The sequence below is a fragment of the Vigna radiata genome, chromosome 1 (genome assembly GCF_000741045.1).
Source record: "Vigna radiata var. radiata cultivar VC1973A chromosome 1, Vradiata_ver6, whole genome shotgun sequence".
In the NCBI taxonomy this organism is placed as follows: domain Eukaryota; kingdom Viridiplantae; phylum Streptophyta; class Magnoliopsida; order Fabales; family Fabaceae; genus Vigna; species Vigna radiata.
The window spans coordinates 33,971,164-33,994,983 of record NC_028351.1 but is presented as its reverse complement, the minus strand read 5'-3'; the positions used below and the strand labels follow the sequence as shown (position 1 = coordinate 33,994,983).

At 32.9% G+C, this 23,820-nt stretch overlaps 3 protein-coding genes across 14 annotated transcripts; all 3 read left to right on the top strand.

Moving 5' to 3' along the window:
• Positions 1–601: 601 nt before the first annotated feature.
• Positions 602–3,943, top strand: LOC106762209 (DUF21 domain-containing protein At5g52790; the record flags this gene model as incomplete). Its single annotated transcript, XM_022780731.1, has 11 exons — positions 602–785; positions 869–945; positions 1,257–1,340; positions 1,434–1,547; positions 1,862–1,948; positions 2,030–2,169; positions 2,261–2,348; positions 2,604–2,677; positions 3,073–3,260; positions 3,404–3,645; positions 3,851–3,943. Coding segments are annotated over 11 exons (1,329 nt in total), but the record flags the coding sequence as incomplete, so codon positions are not given.
• A 466-nt stretch (positions 3,944–4,409) lies between these two features.
• Positions 4,410–5,234, top strand: LOC106767152 (uncharacterized protein PAM68-like). Its single transcript, XM_014651990.2, has one exon. The coding sequence runs from the start codon at positions 4,460–4,462 to the stop codon at positions 4,997–4,999; it is 540 nt and encodes a 179-aa protein (XP_014507476.1). The 5' UTR covers positions 4,410–4,459; the 3' UTR covers positions 5,000–5,234.
• A 5,233-nt stretch (positions 5,235–10,467) lies between these two features.
• Positions 10,468–22,507, top strand: LOC106772884 (cytochrome c-type biogenesis CcmH-like mitochondrial protein). Of its 12 annotated transcripts, none has more exons than XR_002668082.1 (6): positions 10,468–10,778; positions 10,861–11,004; positions 20,133–20,282; positions 21,171–21,302; positions 21,400–21,670; positions 22,333–22,507. XR_002668082.1 is itself a non-coding variant. In XM_022781732.1 (6 exons), exons 3-6 carry the CDS (start codon positions 11,002–11,004, stop codon positions 21,589–21,591), a joined length of 477 nt encoding a protein of 158 aa, XP_022637453.1. In that variant the 5' UTR covers positions 10,468–10,595; positions 10,740–10,778; positions 10,919–11,001; the 3' UTR covers positions 21,592–22,507. The 12 variants fall into 12 exon arrangements, 8 of the variants coding, with proteins under 8 accessions (XP_022637453.1, XP_022637362.1, XP_022637417.1 ...); XR_002668079.1 differs by having other exon boundaries at positions 22,140–22,507; XR_002668074.1 differs by having other exon boundaries at positions 22,130–22,507.
• Positions 22,508–23,820: the final 1,313 nt, after the last annotated feature.

Sequence of the window (23,820 nt, the reverse complement as noted above, 5' to 3'; positions counted from 1 at the left end):
GTCTTCACTATGATATCTCCACCAGGCCCTAAACTTGCTTTTCCTTCTTTGTCTTTCACTATAGCAAAAAGCATTTGAGCAATCAAATCAATTTTTGCTGTCTGCAGTGTAAGAAATCCAAACCATTCCTCCTGTCAAACTATAATTCTCATTAGCAGATGACATTCTTATATGTTTTGTTGATACACCAATCTTTATAATTTGATTTTAAGAAACTGAAAGTATAAAAATAAAAAAACAATTTATCTTAATTATATACAAAATAGTATCCTTTTTATAAAAAATGTGCACTGTTTGAGTACTTAAAATAAATCTTTTAAGGGTTGGTATTGATGTAGAATAGTCTTTCTTAATATATAGTGACATTCCTGTACTTCATTCCATTTGATGCCATTTTCATCTCAGAATCTCCATTCACAGAGTCTTTGAGCCGAATGTTATTTGTATCTATCTTCTATCTTCTTCCTTATTGTCATGATGTTCTTACACAAGTACTCATGACCAGTTCTCTTCAAAGGCCAAGCCATTGGATAAACCACTCAATAAATATGGATACATATTTCACCATACACCACAATATTAGTACGCTTGATCCATTCACACAATGAAAGAATATCAGTTCCCATGTTGTGATCTTGACTTTTGGGGCTATTTTGTGGTATGTCTATTGTTGGTGTCTCTGGCAGGCATTGCATCTGGCCTTGCTCTAGGACTACTGTCCTTCAACCTAGTTGATCTTGAGGTCCTCATTAAGGCAGGTCTTCCAAAAGACAGAAAGAATGCAGGTTACCATCAGAACACATGTCATACATCATGCAGCTTTAAGATCTTTATCATAATTGGTATTACTATCTTACTTTATCTGCAGAAAGGATTAGACCTTTGGTAAAGAATGGACATTTTGTCCTGTGTACCCTTCTTCTAGGAAAATCACTGGCTATGGAGGTATGTATTATATAGCACATGAAGTTAGTTGATGTGGCTATAAAACTTAAAGAAGCACATGTACTAGATATTGAAGTAATTATAATGGTTTTTCCTTTATTTCTCCAAGATGTTCCTTTAGACAAAATCCCTTTTGACTTGAATTGCTGATTAAGCAAATACTTACACTACTTGTATGCTCTACATCATGCAAGAAGGGTCTAATAACATTCTTGGGAAAAAAAACAAGTTTTTTTAGCTGTTAAATGAAGGTACTATAATGATTTTGTTGAAATTCACAAAAAGTGCGATTCTAATTGTTCTTGTTCAAGGCACTGCCAATTTTTATGGACGCAATCATCCCTTCTTGGTTTACTATTCTCGTGTCGGCACCCTTGGTGACTGTGTTTGCAGAGGTAATGTTTCTTTTGAAAGATGCACCAACAAACAATGCTGAAATAAGGCATTTTCTTTTCTTAAATTAACTCATGTTACATTTATCATCTTAGATTTTACCTCAAGCTATATGCTCTCGACATGGACTGACTTTAGGGGCAAAAATGGCTCCCATTGTTCAACTGCTTCTGCTGATCTTCTTCCCTATAACCTATCCAGCTAGTAAGGTAAAGTATATGTTATGTTTGTGTTTGTTTCTGTATTTATTTTGTTATTCATTGTCATTGTCACGCAATGCATTTGTAATTGATGATTTATTGCAACAAGTTATAAATAACAGAACTGCTTCATTGTGCAACTCATGGTTATATGCACAAAATGAAAAGCTAAAGAAATATATAGAATTAGAGCATAGACACATTTATTTCAGTTTTTCAAGGAAAAAACTCATGAGTATATATCAATATCAGGTGATTTTACTGTAAAACTCATCTTTTTAGAAAGTTTAGTTAATATGTTTTAAATTGTTCTATTTTGGTAGGTGCTGGATTGGGGTCTAGGGAAAGAACATTCAGTTCTTCTCAGAAGATCAGAGTTGAAGACATTTGTGGACTTACATGCAAATGAGGTTTTCCTCTTAATTAGTATATTCTCTCTTGCTTAACTTAATCACATGTATGAGATTAGTTTCTAAAATATTCACATGCAGGCAGGGAAAGGTGGAGAATTGTCACATCATGAAACTTCTATAATCACAGGTGCTATAGATTTGACTCAGAAGACAGCTAAAGATGCAATGACACCCATATCTCAAACTTTTTCTCTTGATATAAATTCTAAACTTGACATGTAATCTGTCATAACTCAACTTTGAAGTCACATACATAAACTTTTTTCTCCCAATTTTTCATCTATAAATGCAGTTCACCTTTGTCATCAGGCATACAATGACACAAATAATGAGCAAAGGTCACAGTCGAATACCAATCCATTCTGGACACGCAAAAAGTATCATTGGCCTCATATTGGTAAGCAATTGAAGAACCAAAATGACAGAAGGGAAATATAGTGGATTTAAGTATTTTCTGTGATAAATCTTGAATATATGAACTTGGAAAGTATGGAATTATCATCATGTTCATATCAATTAATAAAGGCAAAAGAGAAAGCTTCCATTTGACATTTGAGACAATGTTGTTACTTGCAGTACATTAGCTTTTTTCTAAACATTGCTTAGTAATATTTTGTATTCATATAGTAGTACTATGAATTCTTTTCTACAGGTTAAAAACTTGATATTCTGCCGCCCTGAAGATGAGACACCCATAAAGAATTTGATTATTAGGAAAATTCCAAGGTAATAGAGCTAATTTGACAGGAAAATAAAAGCCAGATTCCATCTCAGCTTTAACATCATCACTGACGATCGTAGATACTGATGTTTTTTCTAGTCATCATGGTAATAGTGCGAAGTATCACAACTTTACTAATAATCGATCTATGTAGGAGAACTTGTCTTTTCCATTTATAAGACATAAGCCTGAAACCATATCAAGTATTTTATTGATGTAAAATGTTGTTACAGTGAGACTAAAAGATCCTCATTTAATGTTGTACAAATTGTAAAATTACTGTTTTTAAGGAAAAGTGAGAAGATCAATAGATATGTATTGGAAATTATGATCTTCATTCATGCAGTAATCACTACTGTACTAACTATATGATATTTTTCATTTAATAATTGTGTAACAGAGTTTATGAAAGTTGGCCACTATATGAGATATTGAATCAATTCCAGAAGGGTCACAGTCACATGGCTATTGTCATGAAATCCAACAAAGACACAGAGAGCACTACAACTCGTGCTGTGGGTGCACCCACCTATTTTAATATAATTACTCATAAAACATCAAATTCGGCTCATGCTGAAGTTGTTGCAGGTAACATCTTACAGAATTTAGCCATGGTATCATACCAAACAGAACAACATTTTACTTTAGATGAATTGCAAAACAAAAGTAGAAAAAAGTTACAATCTTGGGAGAGAAAAAATCATTTATCTTTGTCAATCTGGGACTTGCAGAATCTGATTCTTCCTTTGTCATTGAAATGAGTCAGAGAAGTTCTGTACATGAATCCTGTTTGAACTCCAGTGATGCGGAATTTCATAGTCCAACATTAAGAAATGTCATGGAACTAGGCAGTGAAGCGAGTCAAGAAACTGAATATTTCTCACAAGAACAAATAGTTTCTCTTCCAGATGTTATAGATGACGAGGTTATTGGCATCATCACAATGGAAGATGTCATGGAGGAACTGTTACAGGTTAGAATGGGTTTTATAATATACTGTCATTAATGCAGAAGACACTTCAAAGTATTGATTTTGCCGTTTAATATCTTAAACTTTTAAGCTACCAACTAACCAATTTGATTCATTGGAGTTTAGTGAAATGTTTCATCATTGTTTGAAACGTCAAACTCATCATGTTTTACAATGCTGATTGCTACCTACTTTTCTCATTTACAAGGGAGACATATTGGATGAAACTGATGAATATGTTCACGTTCAAAAGAAGTGAGTAAATTTGAATTGAATTTTAATATTACCTCCTTCATTTCTGCTTCCCCCAAATAAATTTACAGCAATTGACAGATTCCATGCTTCAATTTTTCTTATTTTCAGCATTAGAATCAATCTGCTGCAGTCACTTAAGTCACAATCAAGATCATCACGGAGGTCTTCTGGTTCTGATCATCGATAAAGAACTTTCTACTATTTATTTTGTTCAATCTCAGTGGCATGAAGATTCCTCATGTTCACAACATCATGGTTTTGATTTTCAAAAATCAATACAATAAAATTCAATTCATTGGAAAAGTTGTTCACATTTTCATTTAACTATTGCTTATGACATAATATTTACTTTTAATGTGTTGACCCTGTAAAATATTTTAACTGATGTGTGAAACTTAATAAATGTATTTAAAATATCAGTAGTATTATAACAAATATCTCAAACGATGATGAGAGAGATGATGAGGCTCATGACCAACCATTTACTTTATGGATAAGATATACGTGAATAAAATATCTCCACTCCAAGCATGATGAACAACCAAACACAACAAGAGAAGCCATGAAAACTCTGATTTGTGCACCAAACTCTTCTATCATTCTCTCAAAACTTTCTCCATGCAGACCAAACTTCCCAGCTTCTTACCCTACAGAAAAGCTCAACCACCCCTTCTGCACATTAAAGCCTTATGCTAGTGCCAAAGGCTTTTCTTCCACTCCTCCAACCGTAGGAAAGGATGCCAATGAGAGGCCTATTAGAAGGAAAAACATTGATGATGGGGATGCTGATGATGAGCTTCCCAGCACAGTTATTTACAGGATAATACGTAGGATTTTGTTCTGTGTGGGGGTGCCAATGGGGTTGGGGTTGATGTTCATGCACATTTTTGGTGTGCTTAGGGAAAACCAAGTGTATGATGCACCACGGTGGCTAGCCTTTATGACTGCTTTTTTGACTTTTGGAGCTTCCTCTGTTGGGATTGCATATGGGGCGCTGTCTGCAAGTTTGGATGCAGAAAAGGATGGTTCTTTTCTTGGGGTGGAACAGATTCAGAAAAACTGGGTAGATATGTGGCAGGAAGAAGATGCTGCTGCAAAGTAGATAGTTTCGAATTATCACCATGTATTCATAGTTCTAATTATACTACATATGTCATAATGATTGTTCAGAAGCATGATGATTCCAGAATATATAGTTCTTTCTCATGATTAAAGTGATAGATAAGTTTGCAGAGGGGTTCATGATGTTGTATGAGATGAATTAAATTGTGTAATTAAGAAGTCAGAACCATGATTGTTGCAGTAGCTGCTACTATGATCGGTGAAATATTTGAGAAGTCTAATTTCTAAGTGATAGCATTCCGTAGTATTGGCCTTACAATAATTTACTCAACTTCATAAATCAGCTTCTAAAACTGAGATTTATATTCATCTTGGTTAGATAAAATTAATTTATAATATATAAATAAAGTAAAAAACTCACATTTAAATCGGTTTTGTTAAACATGCTTAAAAACTCACTTATATATCACATTTATGGTTAGAATCAAGATCTATATTGACATATTGTTTCGTTAACAGAGCTCATGCTTGTTATGTATGATGATAGTTGTACTCCTTTTTGCAGATACAAAATCAAGAAACTAGGTGATAAACTAATTTGGAAACTTTAATGATATTTTATATCAAAAGCAGATAAATCATAATTTTTTTTTAATTGAGACAGAATATAAACCAAACATCAATATAATCATATATATTATACGGGTTAAATGTTCGTCAAGAAATATCTTATTGTATGAAGGGGATGGTTTTAATCTTAAGTAGATATTATATTTAGTATTTTTTATTTTGGAGAATTGTAAGTTTCCATTACTGTTTTTTATGTGAGATACTTCAATAGAATCAGTGTCCATTAAGATGAATTTGTAAGAAGTTCAGTTTTTCGGTTGTATTGGACCGTGGTGAGAAGGTTGAGGAAATAATAGACTTTTACTTTCTACACCCCAACAATTTCAATATCATTGCAGACCCCTCAAATTTTTTTGTTGACCATTTTGCCTTACAGAAACGTGACTTCTGGATAACATATTTTGGAAACTTTCCGGAACAAGTTTTTCGAAATTTTTGGAACAACATTTTCTTAGAACTAACTTAGAGAATATGTTTTCTGTAACAAAATTTCCAAAACATATGAAATGTATTTTCGAAAAAAAACTTTTCAAAAGTCATAAAATATCTTCTGGAATAAATTTTACGTTAGCTAGATGGAATTTGGTTACCATTCATAATAGCCTTATTCTCCTTAGTTCTTCATCCTTTTTAGAGCAGAATTTCAGATTTCTTTCTTTGATGGATAGACCTTTGTTTAGTTGATATAAGGTATAATTGTTACTCTTACGTATAACACCTTGAATCTGGTCTACAGTTGAGTTGAAATAGGGAAAACTTTATTGAATCTGGTTGTGGAAGTTTTAATAAGAAAGGAACTTATACGTTGGCTATTAGGACAACATTCTTTGTCATAATTTTGTTTTCTATCCTTCAAAGTGGGGATCATTTCTTCCTTCAAATCTTCTTCTCATATAAACCTGTGTTTTGACTAGAAGAATCAGAATTTTTACATTTAATTAGCTGGGAAAATGGACATAAAGATCATAAAATGAGATATGAAACCAAATTTCAAAAGGTCAATAATTTTAATAAAATTAATTGTACCTATTCATATATCTAAAAATTACAAGTTAGTAGTAAGTTCTTTGAATCTACTTTCCAACAAAACAATAATCATCTCATTTGGAGTTCTTTGAAAGAAATTATGAATAAAACAGTCAGTAAAGGTCAGAATTGACTATTTAGAAGCGTGATAAACAGTTGATTTTGAAAATTATTTCTGACTATTTAGAAACGTGATAAAACGTTGATTTTGAGAATTATTTCCAACTAGTTCAGTAGTTCAAAATTTTCAAACTTGTAGTGATAAGAAAGCTCTTTGAGTATATTTTTCCAGTAAAAACAAGAATCATCTTATTTAAAGTTTTGTGGAGAAAATTATGAGTCAAATAGTCCATAAAAGTTAAAGTTGATAGCATGTTGTCTTGTACATGTATCTTCTCTTCTTATTCATGGATCTAAGTGTCATGCCTTGTATTATACTGATTCTAAAATATATGATCTTGTATTTTAAATAAATAGTGAAAAATGAATAAAGACATTGTTAAGTTGATATTAAAACATGATAAATTAATTAAAGTTGATATAGTTATTGTGGTACGTTGAAAAAGTTAGTTATTAGCTTTGTTGGATATTGTATGTGATACACTATTTGTGTGTATATATTATTTATGTTTGTCTGTATGTGTGTATGTGTAATTATTGTATAACAAATGTTATACGAGAACTCATATATGAATGCAAATGATTCTCGAACAGCTATTTAACAAAAGTGGAGGATCTAAAATGAGAATTTTATAATATTGTTTTAGAAATTTATAAAAGTGAAGTATAAGTTGTAATCAACATTTTACTTATTTAATTGAGGCATGACAATTATATTTAAAGTTTATCATAATATATAAGTTGTTCTTAAATAAAGATAATCTCCTTTGCCTTCCACATGAAAGGAGATGTCCATAGCTCATTTAAGAGGGTGCACCTTAACAACCTATTTACCGATTCACCATCTTTCCCTTGATCTCTTGAACTTCATTTTGGCCCATCCTCTTACACCAACCACCAGGCAGAACTTTTCAAACTACATGGTACTGTCATAAAGTACCAAACTTATTTCAAAAAAATATGCAATTGTATTCCCTGATATCATCTTTAATTATTTTTTATCAAGTCCACAGCCTGATATTCGACAAGAACTCATCATCCATAATCCTTATTCCATTTCGCAAGTTATTAGCCTGGCCAAATTAATAGAGGATAAATTGCGAGACTCAAAACCCAAACACCATCCACTTTCATTTATACCCTTAAGTTCTAACAGGAAACCCATCCCTTAAACCTTAAATTCACATACCCTCATCAACAATATGCTAGTCACTATTATAATTTATTTGGGCAATTCCCACAACATCCTACGACTCAATCTTACACCAGCTCCACCTACCCATTCAACCAATCCGTGCCTTTTCTGTCATGGTAAGGAACAGTGTCTTTATTCACTACCAATGAATTTGTCCTTTAGTAGATATATCTTCAAAGCCTTCATTCTTAGCATCCTCTTATTGAATGCATGCATGAGATTTTGGGGGAGTGTGAGTTGAGCTTTAGGAATATTTGATTATTTGGAATGATAATTGATTATCCCTTCATTCATGATGGATTTCAGTGATTTGTTGAGTAGAAACACTTAGATAATCGATTATCATAGTGATTTTGTTTACATGTGTGCATTTCGGGAATAATCGATTATCATTTATGATAATCGATTATCCCAGAGTATTTTTACTAGAAACATTGCATTTTGATGAAGAATGGATGTGAGCCAGACTTGAGAAGCTGTGGAATATGATGATAATTAGAGAATGAGATTAATAGATATGTTTAGGATCAGTTTTGACTTGTGGTTGAGATTGAAGCATGAGTGAGTGTTAGGGTGTACCTGAGTATGTGGTTGATGATCATGAGAGTGGAGGATAAGTCTACTTGTTGTACCTCATAAATACTGGTGCTATTTGCGGATAGGTGTTTTCTTTTCCCTTGTGTGGATAGGAAGAGTTGTTTGGGTATTGAACATTCCTTGTGTGAGGGTGTTGGTGTTTTTCTTGTCCTTGTGTAGCAGGATTACATGTTCCTTAGCTAGATTGCAAGACTACTCGGGCGAATCTGTATGGGGAATTTACAAATTAAGTTTGTAGGAGCGGCTATAGTCGGTGAGGTAGGGTACATAAGTAGGATTGACTCTTTCCATTACGGTGTTTATGGTACAGTGATGCTCATAGTGTTGTTCATTATTAGGATAGTCATGATGGTGGTGTATCTATGATGATGATCATGATATTTGAGATGCTCGAGATGATGCTATTTGTTACTATAATGATTATAGTAGGTAGTTAACTTAGGCGCTAATGAGTGGATAGACCGAGGGTCTATGTGTGAGATGTTAGTGATGACATCAAGGTTCAAGGGCCAAGGATCGAGAATTGAAAATCAAGGATCAAGAATTGAGTAATTCATTATGTTTAAGTTGTTATGTTAGAGGATTAAGAATCTTGTTATTACTTTTGGGTATGGGGTGATTTTTGGTTGATATATTAAATGTGTTTATATCTTATTATTATTATAATTGTTTTATTGGTAACTTACCCCATACGTGTTTTTGTTTGTGTGTTGTGAATGATATTATCAGCTATGATCGTATGATGTGTTATACGTGAGCAGATGGTGCTGAGACATGATAGATTCGAGAGATGACGAGGGAAAAACTTGAAATTTTTATTTAAGGTTATTACATTTGAACTTTAAGACAATGTAATTGAAGTTATTTTATTTCCTTCTTTATTTCATTGAACAACTGCTTTGAAACTATTATGTTTTGAATAAATTATGTCGTTTAAATATTAAATTTTTGAAAAGACATTTTCATGTTATGATAAAATTTTGAAATTTACCAATTTTTGAATAATTCCTGACCTGAAATTTGGAACATTTCAAATACTAGCCCTATTCCAACCTCAATACTCCTAGTAAAAAAATGAAACTTGATGATTTCTTGTAAACTACATAGTTTTATTTTCCCATCCCTACCATAAAGGAATTGCTTCACAAATCAGGTTCATCTACAATTTATACTAAAATTGATGAAACTTGATGATTTCTTGTAAACTACACAGTTTTATTTTCCCATCCCTACCATAAAGGAATTGCTTCACACATCAGGCTCATCTACAATTTATACTAAAATTGATTTCTATTCAGATATATTTGTTATCATAGTTGTTAAACATTCAATTTTGTCAGGATCATTTAAATTTGGTATGTTTTAAAAATAAAATTAAGATTTAAATAGTTTTTTAGAGAATGATATAATCAAAACAAAATATATAAATAATAATAATAATAATAATAATATAGAAAAATGAAAATTAAAAAGAAAAAATGTTTAATACATCATTTTTGGTCCGGGAGGATTTTGATCAAAGTGGTCCCATATTTTAAAAAAGTTTAGTAAGGCTCCTATTTTGTTAAAAAATGTTCAACATGGTCATTTTGGCTTATAGTGTTAAAAACATAACAGTGCAATTGCCACCATGGCCAAAACTGAACGACCTGTGCATTTTGATCAATACGTGGCATGTATAACGTATGATATATTTGAATAAGTAAATTTAAAAGAAAAATTATAATAACATTTGGATAACTTAGGTCAAAATAAAGAAAAACAAAAGTCAGAAGCACTTTTTGAAAAAAAATGCTATCTATAACTATGACAATAGATAACACTAGTTAAAAAATCACTATCTATAACTATTTAATATTAACTTTTTTTAATTAATAATTTAAAATACACTTGTTTATATAAGCGCTGTGAAAGTGAAATAGATACCGCTTTCTTGAGAAAACGTGATTTGGTATTCTAAGATAAGCGTGTTAAAATTATTCAATTCGCGGTTCTCCTGTTGCGTCTTCGATTTCGACTTCGCGCTTCTCTTACGAGGTTGATTTGTGCTTCGCGCTTCTACTACGAGGTAGGTTGTATGCGTCTTCGATTTCTACTTCGCACTTCTGCTACGAGGTTGTAATCGTTTCACCTATTACTCACTGCAATCTATCTCGTGTGGCTCTCGCGTCTCTGCTCTGTTCCGGTTTCATCTGTGCGTGCGTCAAGCTAGGGTTCCTTCATTTCCTTCGTTTCAAGGCTGCCATTTTAGGTATCTCGTTCCCTCTTCCACCTTCTCTTCTCTGTTTCTTTTCTTTCTTGCCCTATTTTCACGAAAATGCGTTTTCCATCAGGTTTTGATCGCGTCACTGAAGCATTTGTTTTCGAGCCGTGTTGGTGTACTGGGCATAGGATATTTGGTCGTGTACTGGGTTTAAGAACCCGTTCTCACTCGCGTCAATTCTAAGGCAAATCTGAGGGAGAACGACACTACTATGGTGAGTCTTCTCCCTTATTGAAATAAAATTCTGGAATTGAACATGTTAGGTTTTGTATGATACTATGTACTTTTACGCTACTTCAATTGCAATTGCAAGAGTCCAATACGATTTCAGGGGTTTTGTATGTTTTAGTTTGGAATACTCTATTTCAATTGTTTTAGTGTGGAATACGTTTTTTTATTTCTGAAAAGTAATTTAACATTGTAATATAAACGTGGGATTGGGTTTGCTTCTCATTTGGTGCCTCCATTTGTATCAAGTGGTTGTGTATCAGACTGATATATATCCACAGAAACAGATAAGAAAATAATAAATCTGTAAGATTAGGATATTCAAGACTTTCCTAACCTTGTAAAGTACAATAGATTTTTCCTCATTTGTATCCTGTTGAGTCTTCCTGCTTGAGCAAAGCCAACAAATCTTCTTAGTTGCAGCAATTATAAATTTCAGCAATGCTTTAGATATATCCATTTTTGTTGAATACAAGTTAGTTAATAGTTTCAAAGGATAACCATATGAAATACATGTGCATTTTCTTTCAAAATTCCCTTCAGTGCTTTCCACATGTTTTATTTGGTTTTCCTCTACCTACATATATACAAGTTAATTTAAACAGACCTTTAATTGCTGCCATTGAAATTAAAAATAGCTAGATATTTACTTACAAAGCTCATCCGTATATAATTATTTCCTTGAATTGCAATTGCCTCTTCAATTTGTGCAATTTTGGATTCTATAGTAAAAACGCGTTCTAATATCTCTTGAGTGCACACAAACCTAAAGAAGCATAGGAAATTAGTTCAGCAAGCATGCAAATCTATGTGAAATTAAATGTCACCTAGAATCATTTGTAAGAGAACAAACTTTGAGCTTACAACCTTAGAGTCACAATTCATTTAGTCTCTGAGTTTAACTTTCAAAGGAATCCCAGTACTTCCCTTTACTTTCGAAAGTACAAGAACACAAAAAATATAAATGGAATTTTGGACTACATATTACATGAAAAACGGGACTTCCAACATAGACTGATCAGTTTTGGACTACATACTACATGTTGAGTTGAGTATTGGAAGAAGATAACCTTGAATAAGCATAGACTGATCAGTTTCAACTTAGATTCCAACATACATTGATAAGAATAATTAATAAAAAAATATTATGATAACAAGCCACACCTTTCAATTATTCCCTTGGTAAACCATAAGGCATCACTGTCAAGTCCAGACACAAGAACAATTGAATAACCACGCTTTGCTATTTGATCTTGAGTTGCCTCCATTTGTATCAAGTGGTTGTGTATCAGACTGATATATATCCACAGTAACACTCTAATGTTTCATGTAGAAGGAACACTTTTAGTAACTTTACCAGAATTATTTTAAATCTCCAATAGTGATAATAGTTTTAAGCTAATTCAGCCGAGAGATCTACTTAACAAGAATTATTACAGCCCCTGATTAAATAAAGAATATTCGTATCATAAAAAAAAACGTGAGAAAAAACCTAAGACAAAATAAAAGCATGAGTATTCTCAAGCCTAATGCAGTCATGAAAATTGGTGTGAGGCCCTAAGTTTGTCGTGTAACTCATGTTTTCCTGGATGACATAGTGAGAAACATGAATTGCTTAATTGACTGTTGATGACCATCGTTTTTGGATATAAAGCAAGTCTAGTTCACCATGTGTACCTACAGTGGCATTACGATACAATTTACCAACATGTTTTAAATAATAACTTGGATAGCAGTTTTTGTGTAATTCCTTCAATAGTAGAATACTGAAAAATACCGTGTTGTCATGCTTCAACTTTAGATAAGTAGCAGGAAACATTTTTTGTATATGTATAACTTTAAAAGGCAGGATAAAATTTTAGAAAGGTCATAGGCCTGAAAAAAATTAATAATGTTAACACATATTTCGAACAGAATAAAGTTTTATAAAATTTAAGTAACTTTTCTCTATTATAAACTTCTTCACAGATTTTAAATAAAAACCATTTCCATTATATGGCCCCTCTCATTTGGTAGTCAAATAACTATAAAAAATCTAGCTAAATTTTACTATATATTACCTCTGCTGCGAGAAATGATGGCGAATCCATTTGAAAAGATGTTCCTGCATACCCATTCCACCACCGTCACTTTATTGTTATAAAGGGTGCATAAGGCTAGAGTAATTTATATAAGAAATTATTACACAATTATATATATTTGTTAGTATGATTGAAAAAGTGCAATGAGTAAAAATGAAACAGCAAGTTCTTGAAGAGGAATTTAGAGAATAAAAGGAAGGTGGAATAAAGTTGAAGTTGACAAGAATAGGATAATTGAAGACCAGGGTCAACTAAATTGGTTTGACTTAAATGGTTATAGCCAACTAAATGTAGACGAAATTGCCGAAAATTTTTAGTATTAATGATTTAGAGAGGGTTTTACCTATGATGGTATGATGATAGTAAAAATTTAATTGAAATGGGGGCAAAGACACTTTAGATGAAATGAAATTGAAAGTGAGCAAAAGGGGAAAAAAGATTAATAAAAGGCATTGTAATAAATAAAACATTCCCTATTATGTATGTGCTAAATTTGAGTAAGATGTACCTCTCTATGCTGTCAATTACATATATAGTTGAAGTCTTACATCTCCCTAGAAAATAGAAGATACAGATCAATGTGGTCCAATTTTTTGATGTTTGTGGTGTAAACCGTCATAAGTGGTGGTATAGGAGCTGAGGACAAGTTGAGAGTTGCCCCCACCCATAGTAATGAACATGTCGTTGTGCATAGGAGTCACAATAAACCTCAGGGAACCATGTACTTCGTCTTGAACCAGATCAGGCCAAGCTTTTTGTCTGTCACTGCATAGTGCCAAATTCCAAATAGGAAAAATCACAACTTGCAAAATCCATCACCCAAATAAATAATTATCTACGTTCTTTTCTTTATCAAACTCAATCCTTACTCATAATTATCATGTAATCACGTCTGCTATCTTGTCTGTACCTAAACTCCCATTGGTGTATGTGTACCACTCTGTACTATCACATTATTGTTTCTTATGTGCTCTGCATATTGTATTATGATTTTATTTACTTCTGTTTTAGTTTTTAACCACACATTTATTTAAATGGTAGAGCCAAACTTAAAAACTTGTATTAATTTCACCAATATTTACAATGAAAATAGATATTATCTAATTTTTTATAACCGGACAACTTCAGACTTCACTGTCAACTTAAAAACCAAAAACCAGAAAAAGAAAAAAGAGAAAAACCTGATGACTCAAAGGGCCATACACTTAATATTTAGTGCCTCCAAAGGGCCATGCACCTCCCACCAACCCCTGCCACATGCAAAACCTTCCTCCCTCTTTTTTTTTTTTTTTTCCATTAAAACAGAGTTTCAAGTTAATAACTTAGACAAACTTAAAGATTGCTATTATTATTTTAAGGGCTTAGTCCACGCCTAGGATGGACTTTAACAGTGAGGGGGTTGGCCATTTCGCAAGAGAGCCTCAGCACCTCATATTACATGAAAAACGGGACTCCAAAACAGCATACTATATCTATGTTGAGTTGAGTACCGGAAGAAATGATAACCTTGAATAAGCATAGACTGACCAGTTTCAACTCAGATTCGAACATACATTGATAAGAATAATTAATAAAAAAATATTATGATAACAAGCCACACCTTTCAATTGTTCCCTTAAACCATACAAGAACACCCTTTGCTATTTGATCTTGAGTTGCCTTCAAGTGGGATAGAAATGGGTTGAGCAACCCTGATGCAACTTTGTCCTTCTTTCCATTCAAAGTTATAACCAAGCCAAATCTGAATTATTCATGAGGATAAAAAATTAAAGCAAAAAGTCAGGCAGCTAATATCTACAATCATGGTGAATTACCAAAATAGAAGATATTGAAATTGAAAATTTTCCACCTTATATTTAAGAACCAGACTTATTAAAAGTTTAGATTTTATGGAGTGGTTTTAGAACAATTTATGCTAGTGAAGAGGTAACAGAAAAGGAGTTTAAAACCTCAAGTATCAATTCTTAGGCATGCAAGACCAGTTCTTTGTTAGATATCACCATAATCAACTTATAAAGTACACATTTATATTCTTCAAACTACCATAAAATCAAATTTTTATATTGAAATATGATATCTTATATGTATTAGAGAAAAAAATTAAATTATAATATATAAGTGTGACTAATTTTATCTTACAAATTTTTGTTTTAAATTTACACATTCAAATATTTCATACGTGCCACGTATTCATCAAAGTGCACACGTAGGACGACTTGGAACAAAACCCCTAAAGTAAGGACCAAATGATGTATTAAAAGAAGAAAAAAAAAGACAAAATTAAAAAAATGTTATTGAAAAATTAATTAGAAAGCTAAAATTTTTAAAGATTAGAAGATTTAAAATTTAAAAGAGAGAAAATAAGTTTTTTTTTATTAAAAATAATAATTAATTAAAACTGTTTTTTATTTCTTTACGGGCCTTTAATGTCTATACTTTCCATTTTATGTCTTTTGACAATCACAAATTTCAACTCAGGTCACAGGAAAATGAATGGGTATTTCGTAGCCGTTTAGGGATGAAGTTAAGGTTATTTTGGAGACAAAAAGAAAAGAGAGGGTGAAGAGAGAAAGAGAGAGTTGTAGAAGCGTGGAGAAGAGAGAAGCGAGAGTGAATCGAGGTTTGTTACTTGATTACCTCTTTTTGTCGCTGTAGCATGACTGGCTTGTTTATGAGTTTCGTTGTGAATGACATTATAATTTTTTGCTCTTGTTATTTGTTGTTCTTATTAGGGTTTATGTTCTTTTTATGTTCTATGCTTTCAATTTACACCCGACAAACATGATGATTGAATAATAAAAATAAAAAACACATAGAAAATACAAAAAAAGATAAAATATGATGACATTTACATAACTATGAACTGTTTGTTCTCTGTTTTAGAAACATTATCACGTATAGAAATTAATCTAGTCAATTCCAGATGTGGTTATTACTACTCTGTACATTCCAAAAACCGTAGATTTTCAATTTAAATAACAAATTTTACTTAAAAATCAAAATCTCGGTTCAAATTCTACTTGATTTGATGCTGAAATTCTGGAGTTGAATCCGAGGATAACGGTGGTGGCTTTAAAGTCACCTCGGGAGTAGGGGTCTTTGCAAATAACAATAACCAACATGCAGTGATAGTGTGTTTGGATTTGGATGAGAAGCAGTCGGGCATGGAGGAAGTGTGCTCTGCAACTCCAATTTGTGTTCGCAATCGTGTGGCGGTGATGAGTGGGAACAGAGAGTTTCTCACAGAAGAAACAAAATACTAACATTCAATAAAAGAGGCATATATACATTCAAAACATTTGCATATTATATAAGAGTTCAGTGACTATGTCTATTCCCAACAAGAATGAAATTAACTCTACATTGTCATGGAGAACTCAAGCTTACAAATAGAAGAAGGAGGAAACCCAAGAAAGAAGAAAGGAACGTTCCCACAAATCCTAACTAGCCTTCAAGTACTCCAAGAGAGAATTCTCATGTCTAACCGCCCAAAGATCTAACTCTTTTGAAAATAGTTGGGAAGCAGCAACTACCATCATCAAGGAGTTTCTTGCTTTTCACCTTGAGGACAAGTTGAAACTTCATCAAGGGGGTATTGATAGGTTTAGTGGCAAGGCTAATGTGAGAAGAAATAGAGGAAGCATGTAGTTATAACTTCCTAGTAGGTAGTTATTACCTCCTGAAGTTGTATTGTGTAATTATCTTTTATATTTTATATTTTGTTTATGTTAGATTATGGTAGACAGTTTTCTTAGTTGGTTGTAAAAGGGAAATTATGGAGAGACCGATCTTCTCGAAAAACCTCGAGCATTTGATGTTCTTTTGTTTTTACCACCTTGGTATAACAATTTATGGTTTCTAATTAAGTTCTTATGTGTAATCTATTTTTACATCTATTTAGTGAATTCTGGATACCTATCAAACTCCCTTCACGTTTTCGAGCTAAATAGGTCAAGTCTGCCACACCAACATAAGTGGCACTCAACGACAACTCAATGGCGCTCAAGTGGTGAAAAGCTGAGAAGAATGATGCTAAGCAATAGCCCGACGATGCCCAAGTGGCTGAAAGTCGAGAGGTTTTTCACTCAACGACACATAAGTGACGCTCTTTTTGCAATTCTTCTTACTTCTATGGTCTTCCAATCTTTGATTTGGCACATAAGCTCTTTAGTAAATAATTTAGATAAACCAAAAAGTGGGGATTAGTGATGAAAATTGAATCAATACAACTCAAGATGTAACTACTTATAAACACACAACAAATTAAGACATAAAAAAGGTAGAAAGCTAAGAATAATTGATTTTAGACAACTTATGTGAACAACCATTCTCGACCTCCTTCAAGAACACACCCTTGTTTGGACAAACTTAAGCACAACCTTCGTCGTGTTAAGACAAGATCTTCTAAAGAGACAAGACAATCTAATAACTCTTGTTTTGAAGTTTAACAAACAAATACTTAACGAAATAGCGTTCAATGGTTAAATCGTCTAAAGGATATGCTTGCTAAAAACAATGTTGAACAACATAAGCAAATCATTTATGATAAGTCTATAAAAGATGTTATATAGCTCACTAACAATGTTTGATGAAAATGCGTTTAACATTTAAACCTCTAAAACAAAGTTTTATTAAACGCCGTACCTTTTTATTGTAAATGATGTGTTGATACATGAAAAATGTCTAATTGGTCTATAATGTTTAAAACATTAAATGCATGTACTTTTTGTACGTTTTTGTATGTGGTTCTTTGTTTTCTTTATTTGTGCAAATCATGAAAGTACGAAGTTTTATTTAAAAGCCATGCACCATATTAGAAAGATGTAAGACTCTAGGTGTAGACACCATTGAATAGTTGAGTTGTAGGGGAAGCTTGTAGGTTTTATATATATCTAATAAAAATGCGAGGTTAGAGCTTAATATTGTGGGGGAAAAGGTCTCGTGAATATGCCAAACTGTTGTGAAAAATAAATAAAATAATAATTGGTTAAATTGAAAACGGAAATGTGCAAATTAAGATGAGTTATATATCTATTAAATGGTTAATATATTAGCAAATTAAGCTTAGCCTGGTGGTACGTGTGGTGTGCTACCCCTTTGTGGCGCTGGCTTTGAACCTTGCTGAAGCAATAACTGTTTGGCCTAGTGATAATATACTGTGTAGTAAGTTCATTTCTTCCTCTCTTCTTTTCTCGTTTTCTCTCTTCCCCTTTTTTTTCTTCTTTTCGTTCATAAACCTAGGGCGAAAGGGATTTTTTTTTATGCGGCGTGATGAAAGGAATCCAATGCTTCAGGAGAGTAACGGAAGTAGAGAAATTAAGAGGAAGTGAGGTGCGTTATGGCGAAGAAGAATCCGAGGATGGGGGGATTAAATTTCTAGGGTTCGTGACATTCATTTTGGAGTGGTGAGCAAGGCTATAAATTGGGCAAACAATTGAGAGTTTAGGAGACCAAGACAAATATTCTGGAAAGCCTAAGAGTGAGAGAAAGAATTTACGAGACACGGGTAGCAAGTTGGGGAGGTTGTTTGAGTGGAGTGCCGAACGTGTGAGGCTGCAGAAATTGGTGGAAAGAGTTGAGCAGTGGGGAAAAGCTAATTTTCCAGGTATGGGGAGCTAATCTTGGGCTTGAATAGGTTGTGACAATGGATGATTATATTGATTTCCCTTTTTGATTAGTGTCCCATGGATGCATTATTGTGTTCTGGTTTCAAGTTTTGAGAAATTGATATCTTTCTGGACATGATTATGTGTCGAAATAATAGGTATATGTCTCGAATATGTTGTAAAGGGATAAATTGAGATGTATGTTGGATTTAAAACTGGTAGAGTTGTCTGGAAATTTTATGACGTGAATCAGATGGGGGTTGTGTGAATTCTGTTTTGACAATTAAAATCGAATGGGAGATTTTATTGTCATAATATGGAAAATTGAGAATTTGTATGATAGGGAGTTTTATAAGAGAGAATAATTGATCCCGTGGATTGAACCATTTGTTTTATGTTTAGTCTGGAACATGTGGGTATGTTGATTTGATGTTAATGGAAACTGTTTTGGGGTTGATAAATTGCAGATTTTTAGTTGAATGGTTGAAGGCTAATTTGTATAAGAATTTATTTATAAATATTAAGGTCTGGAGTAATTACGGTAGAGAAAACTTGAATCTAGTGTTTTTCATGATGATGATTAATATAAAGGTGGGTGTCTTATTAAGATTTAAAAGGAAAAAGAATAGTATGTACTGTGTCATAATTTATGAAGCAGCTGGACGTTTTGTTTGTAATTTATTTGGCTTTTTTAAGCATAGTAAGTAAAATAAGAATGACATGGTAGTTTATGTTATGACAATAATAATAATAATTTGTTAATGGGGTAGAATGATTAGCCAAGGATTAAAGCATGGATTAGTGGAGAAACTTTGGCTTTTGGAATGTTATATCGGTTGATTTATAGTGGTATACCGGTTAGCAGTGGATCATTTGGAGTTTTTGATTTAATTAATAATTGGTTTGGAATGGTTTAAGTTTATGAAATAGAGTTTGGTAAGTCGAGGGCACTTTTTGCTCAACAAGCATGCCCTATTTAGGGTGACTGCATGATGAGATAAAATATAAAATCATTTTGCTATATCCTAGTTTCCCTTTTACTCTTATCTTAGTATAGCTGTAGGAAACCCTACATATTCAATAAATTCATCTATTAAACTCTCGTACAATATACATTTTCCTTTCGTTTTGGAGGGAATGTTTTTTCTGCTAAAAAATGAATGAATGAAGGCTTTTCACGTTGTTTATGCTTTTGACTATAGGGAATAATTATGTTGTTCTTTCACTTTCATGATCAATAGGTTCTAGAGGCAAGGCATCATGATTCAATTTTTGGTTTCATTTTGTTGTGTTCTTGTCCTGTTTTTTTGGCCTTGCAGCTGTTTGGTGAAATGTGTGGCCGAAACAGAAGTTTCATCACTTTCTCTCCAGCTAAGCATAGAGTCCTTTTTTTCCTTTGAATGTTTTAATGGTATTTGTTTGGGTAGGTTGGAATGGCGAGTGAGGATGATGCAGTGAAGAATGCAATGATAGTTGATGCTCGGGCTAGAAACATTAGTCACAATGTGAGGTGCACGGAGTGTGGGAGTCAATCCATTGAGGATTCTCAAGCAGACATTGCCATTTTGCTCAGAAAGGTGCTTTTCTATGTACTTTTACTTTCTAATATGGGTGTCCTTATTAATTATTTCCTTAGTGCCATTTGAAACATGATTTTGTTAGCGAGTTTCTTGTGTTTCATTCAACTACTTGCTTGGAACATCAAATGACTTCTAAACTTGAAATATTTGGAGAAAGGACTGAGATGATTTGGTGCATAAGTGATGACTTGGGAGCAACGTCATCAATAAGGGTGGAGTCTAATATCAGATTGTTGTTTTTTGTTTGCGACTTAAAACTTAACATCAAACACCCAATTTCTTTTTTTTTTTTATGTAAATTTTAGAATGAGTTATCAAATATTAATGTATCATTTGGATACATTACTTTTTAATGAGCTTTCCCTTGTTGTAACGGTTCAACTTTTATGGAGTTATGCAGTATTCTTTCTTGTTTACTTGTGTAGTTTATCTTCTTTGAGGCTTCCTTTGGCTTTTTGTCAATTAAATGCCTGCCAATTTTCATTCCTGCAACTCACAGGAGGAAAAGAAAAAGAAAACTCCCCCTTTCTGATTTAATTGGATACATGGTTTGTAAAGCTTTATTTACTTTGGATTAAGTCTTTTATTTTTTGAACCCTTCATTGTCATTAACTTGAATTTTTGTCTTGATGAAGCTAAAAAAAATTAAACAGAATATGCCAGATTTGTGATGGAATTTTGGGCATGTGAAATAACTGATTTTCCTATGTTTATAGAACATATATTTTAAGATTTTGAAGTTTGTTGCCTAGTTTTATGTTTGCTTTTGTTCCATTTCTGCTCAAAATTTCTTTAAAATGAAAAAACAGCCATGTTTGCTAGCGGTTTTTGAAAGTGAGCCTTGTTTCTATCAAACAAACCTTAAACACTTGTACTGTTTCTCAGTTAATTCGTGATGAAATTCGGGCTGGAAAGAGTGACAAGCAAATCTACAAAAAGCTTGAGGACGATTTTGGAGAGACTGTACTCTATACGCCCAAGTTTGATATGCAGACAGCAGCTTTGTGGTTATCACCTGTAAATTTTTTTCTGAAGGACTGAAAGGACTTGAGTTTTTTTTTACTTTAGTGTAGTTTAAATTTTGCTGATTCCGAAAATATGTTCTTTCAAATAGGTCTTGATTGGTGCTGTAGCTGCAGGAGGATGGGTTTACAAGAAGCATAAACAAAAGACTAATGTCCATATCATGGCTNTGGATCTTGTTAGAGGTGTTTCATTGACTCCAAAAGAGAAGGAGGCAATGCTTGATATTCTTACGCCACCTCCTTCACAGGGAGCTAGAACACCCTTCTGGTGGAGGAGATGACAAGGTCAATGATCACGTTGACCATCTACTATTATGACTTGAAGAAAACCTTTGATGTGGTACATGTTTGTGATTATAAGTAAGTTTCACTTTGATGTTAATTCGCAAATTTTCAAGCTTGGTATTGTAGTACCTCCTTGAATAGAACGTAGTTTGAATCAATAAACGAACATAATTGGAATATGTGTCTGAATAAATATTTGGTTTAGAGATGAATAGAATTTATTTTATATCATTGAACATAATTTAAATGGGTGCCAAAAATAATTTCAACCATAGATTTTTGTTGGAAGGTGTAAGGAGTGGGTGAAATTGATTATGAAATTAAAACAAGCATGCCCCTAGTTTATTTTTCATCACCCAAGCTTGGTACAGATATACATGTGGATTTCATTGCTTAATTTCTGTATCAATCCATAAAGTCTTCCGTATTTGAGTCTTGGCATCCATATTTTGTCACTGTGATATATTTCTAAGTTTACAATATGATGTCCTCTCAAAAGATTTTCTCTGCCCCCTACGTGGGCCTTGGTGCTAGCGAATCAAAGAGTGCAAACTTGTTCCAAACTAGCGCCCAGCGGCCAAGACTCAGTCGGGTGCTTGTCGACATTTCATTGGTGTTGGGTGCCAGCTTCTCATAGAGCATGACTAGTTCTAGGCGCCCAACTATGGAGGATGTGCATTGGGTGATAGATATGTTGATGTGACAATTTTTGTCCTATTTCTTCCTATTGCTTGAAGGAAACTGATCTTTGGAGGTTTGGACGCAAAAGCTCACGTTTTTGGAGAGTGTGGATGTTTGCTAGGACTTGTGGAAACAATTCGTATTCTTCCTTATATCTCAATCTTCTTCCATTTTCTCATTTTGTAAGTTTGGATTCTCCATAACAATAAAGACCTAAACCCATTCTGTTCAGAATAGATGTAAACGCTGAATTTTATGTATCTTATAATGTTGTGGATATATATATATATATATATATATATATATATATATATATATATATATATATATGCCTTTTTTGTTAAATGTTAATATTTTGGTGTTGGAAAATATCTTTTGAAACTTAGGTTGTGTTGTTCATGAAAAATACATACTCAAATGTGTTTTTTTGATCATCTACATCTCTGCACCAATTATTGTCTGAGTACTTTAGTCAATAGTTGTCTGAACTAGTGTAGTATAGGTTGAGTGATATTGTTTGACTTCAAAATCGAGAAAGTACTTCATGTGTTCCAAATAAGTCATTTCAAATTATTTTTTCATGACACTTTTGAACTCCATAATTATCTCTGCATTATTTTCCATGAAAATAAGATCATCAACATAAAAAGCAATGAACATTAGATTACCTTCATGTATAAGGCATGTTCATATGGACATTGTTTATAGTTGTTCTTCTTGAAGTAAGTATCAATACAATCATTCTATGCCTTAGAAGCTTGTTATAACCCATACATTGCCTTCTTCAATCTTAATACTTTCTTTTCTTCTTGTCTTCTCATATGCCTGAGTGATTGTTCAATATACACTTCTTCCTTCAAGATTTCATTTAAAATGTCAACTTCACATCCATTTGAAAGATCAACCATTTGCGTTGTTGCTAACAAAATCAACAACTGAACAATCTCNATTCTTGTGACTGGTGCATACACNTTGGCATAGTCAACTCCTTCCTTTTGTTTATAGCCTTTAGAAACAAGTTTGATTTTGTATCGCTTCTCATCTTGAACATTCATTTTCTTCTTATATACCCATTTTACACCAATGGGTCAAGCTCCTTTTGGGAGATAGGACAACTCTCATGTGTTGTTGCACTTTATTGGACCTATCTCCTCATCCATTACAANTTGCCATTTCTCTTCTTGAAAGACATCCTCAAAAGTTATATTCTTCAAATTTGAAAAAAGACAAAATATGTACCTTTTCAATAACTTACATAAATCTTGNAAGGTGTGCATTCTAGGTTGTTGTGGTTCATCCTCTTCATTAGTCTCTAGATTTGTAGTCTCTAGATTTGCAATAATTAGTGGTATAACAATTGACAAGCTAGTACTTTCACCATCCTCTTCCATNAAATTGTTCATTCTCTACTCATTTTCTTCATATACTTGAACATCATGACTTACCAACACCTATTGGTTTATTGGGTTGCTTGTAAGCTTTAGCATTCTCATCATACCCAATAAACACAAGCTTCTTGCTCTTGTCATCAAGTTTTGTCTTTC

What these genes read in the sequence shown, in the direction of transcription:
- LOC106767152 (XM_014651990.2), top strand. Translation starts at nt 4,460, where the DNA reads ATGAAAACTCTGATTTGTGCACCAAACTCTTCTATCATTCTCTCAAAA.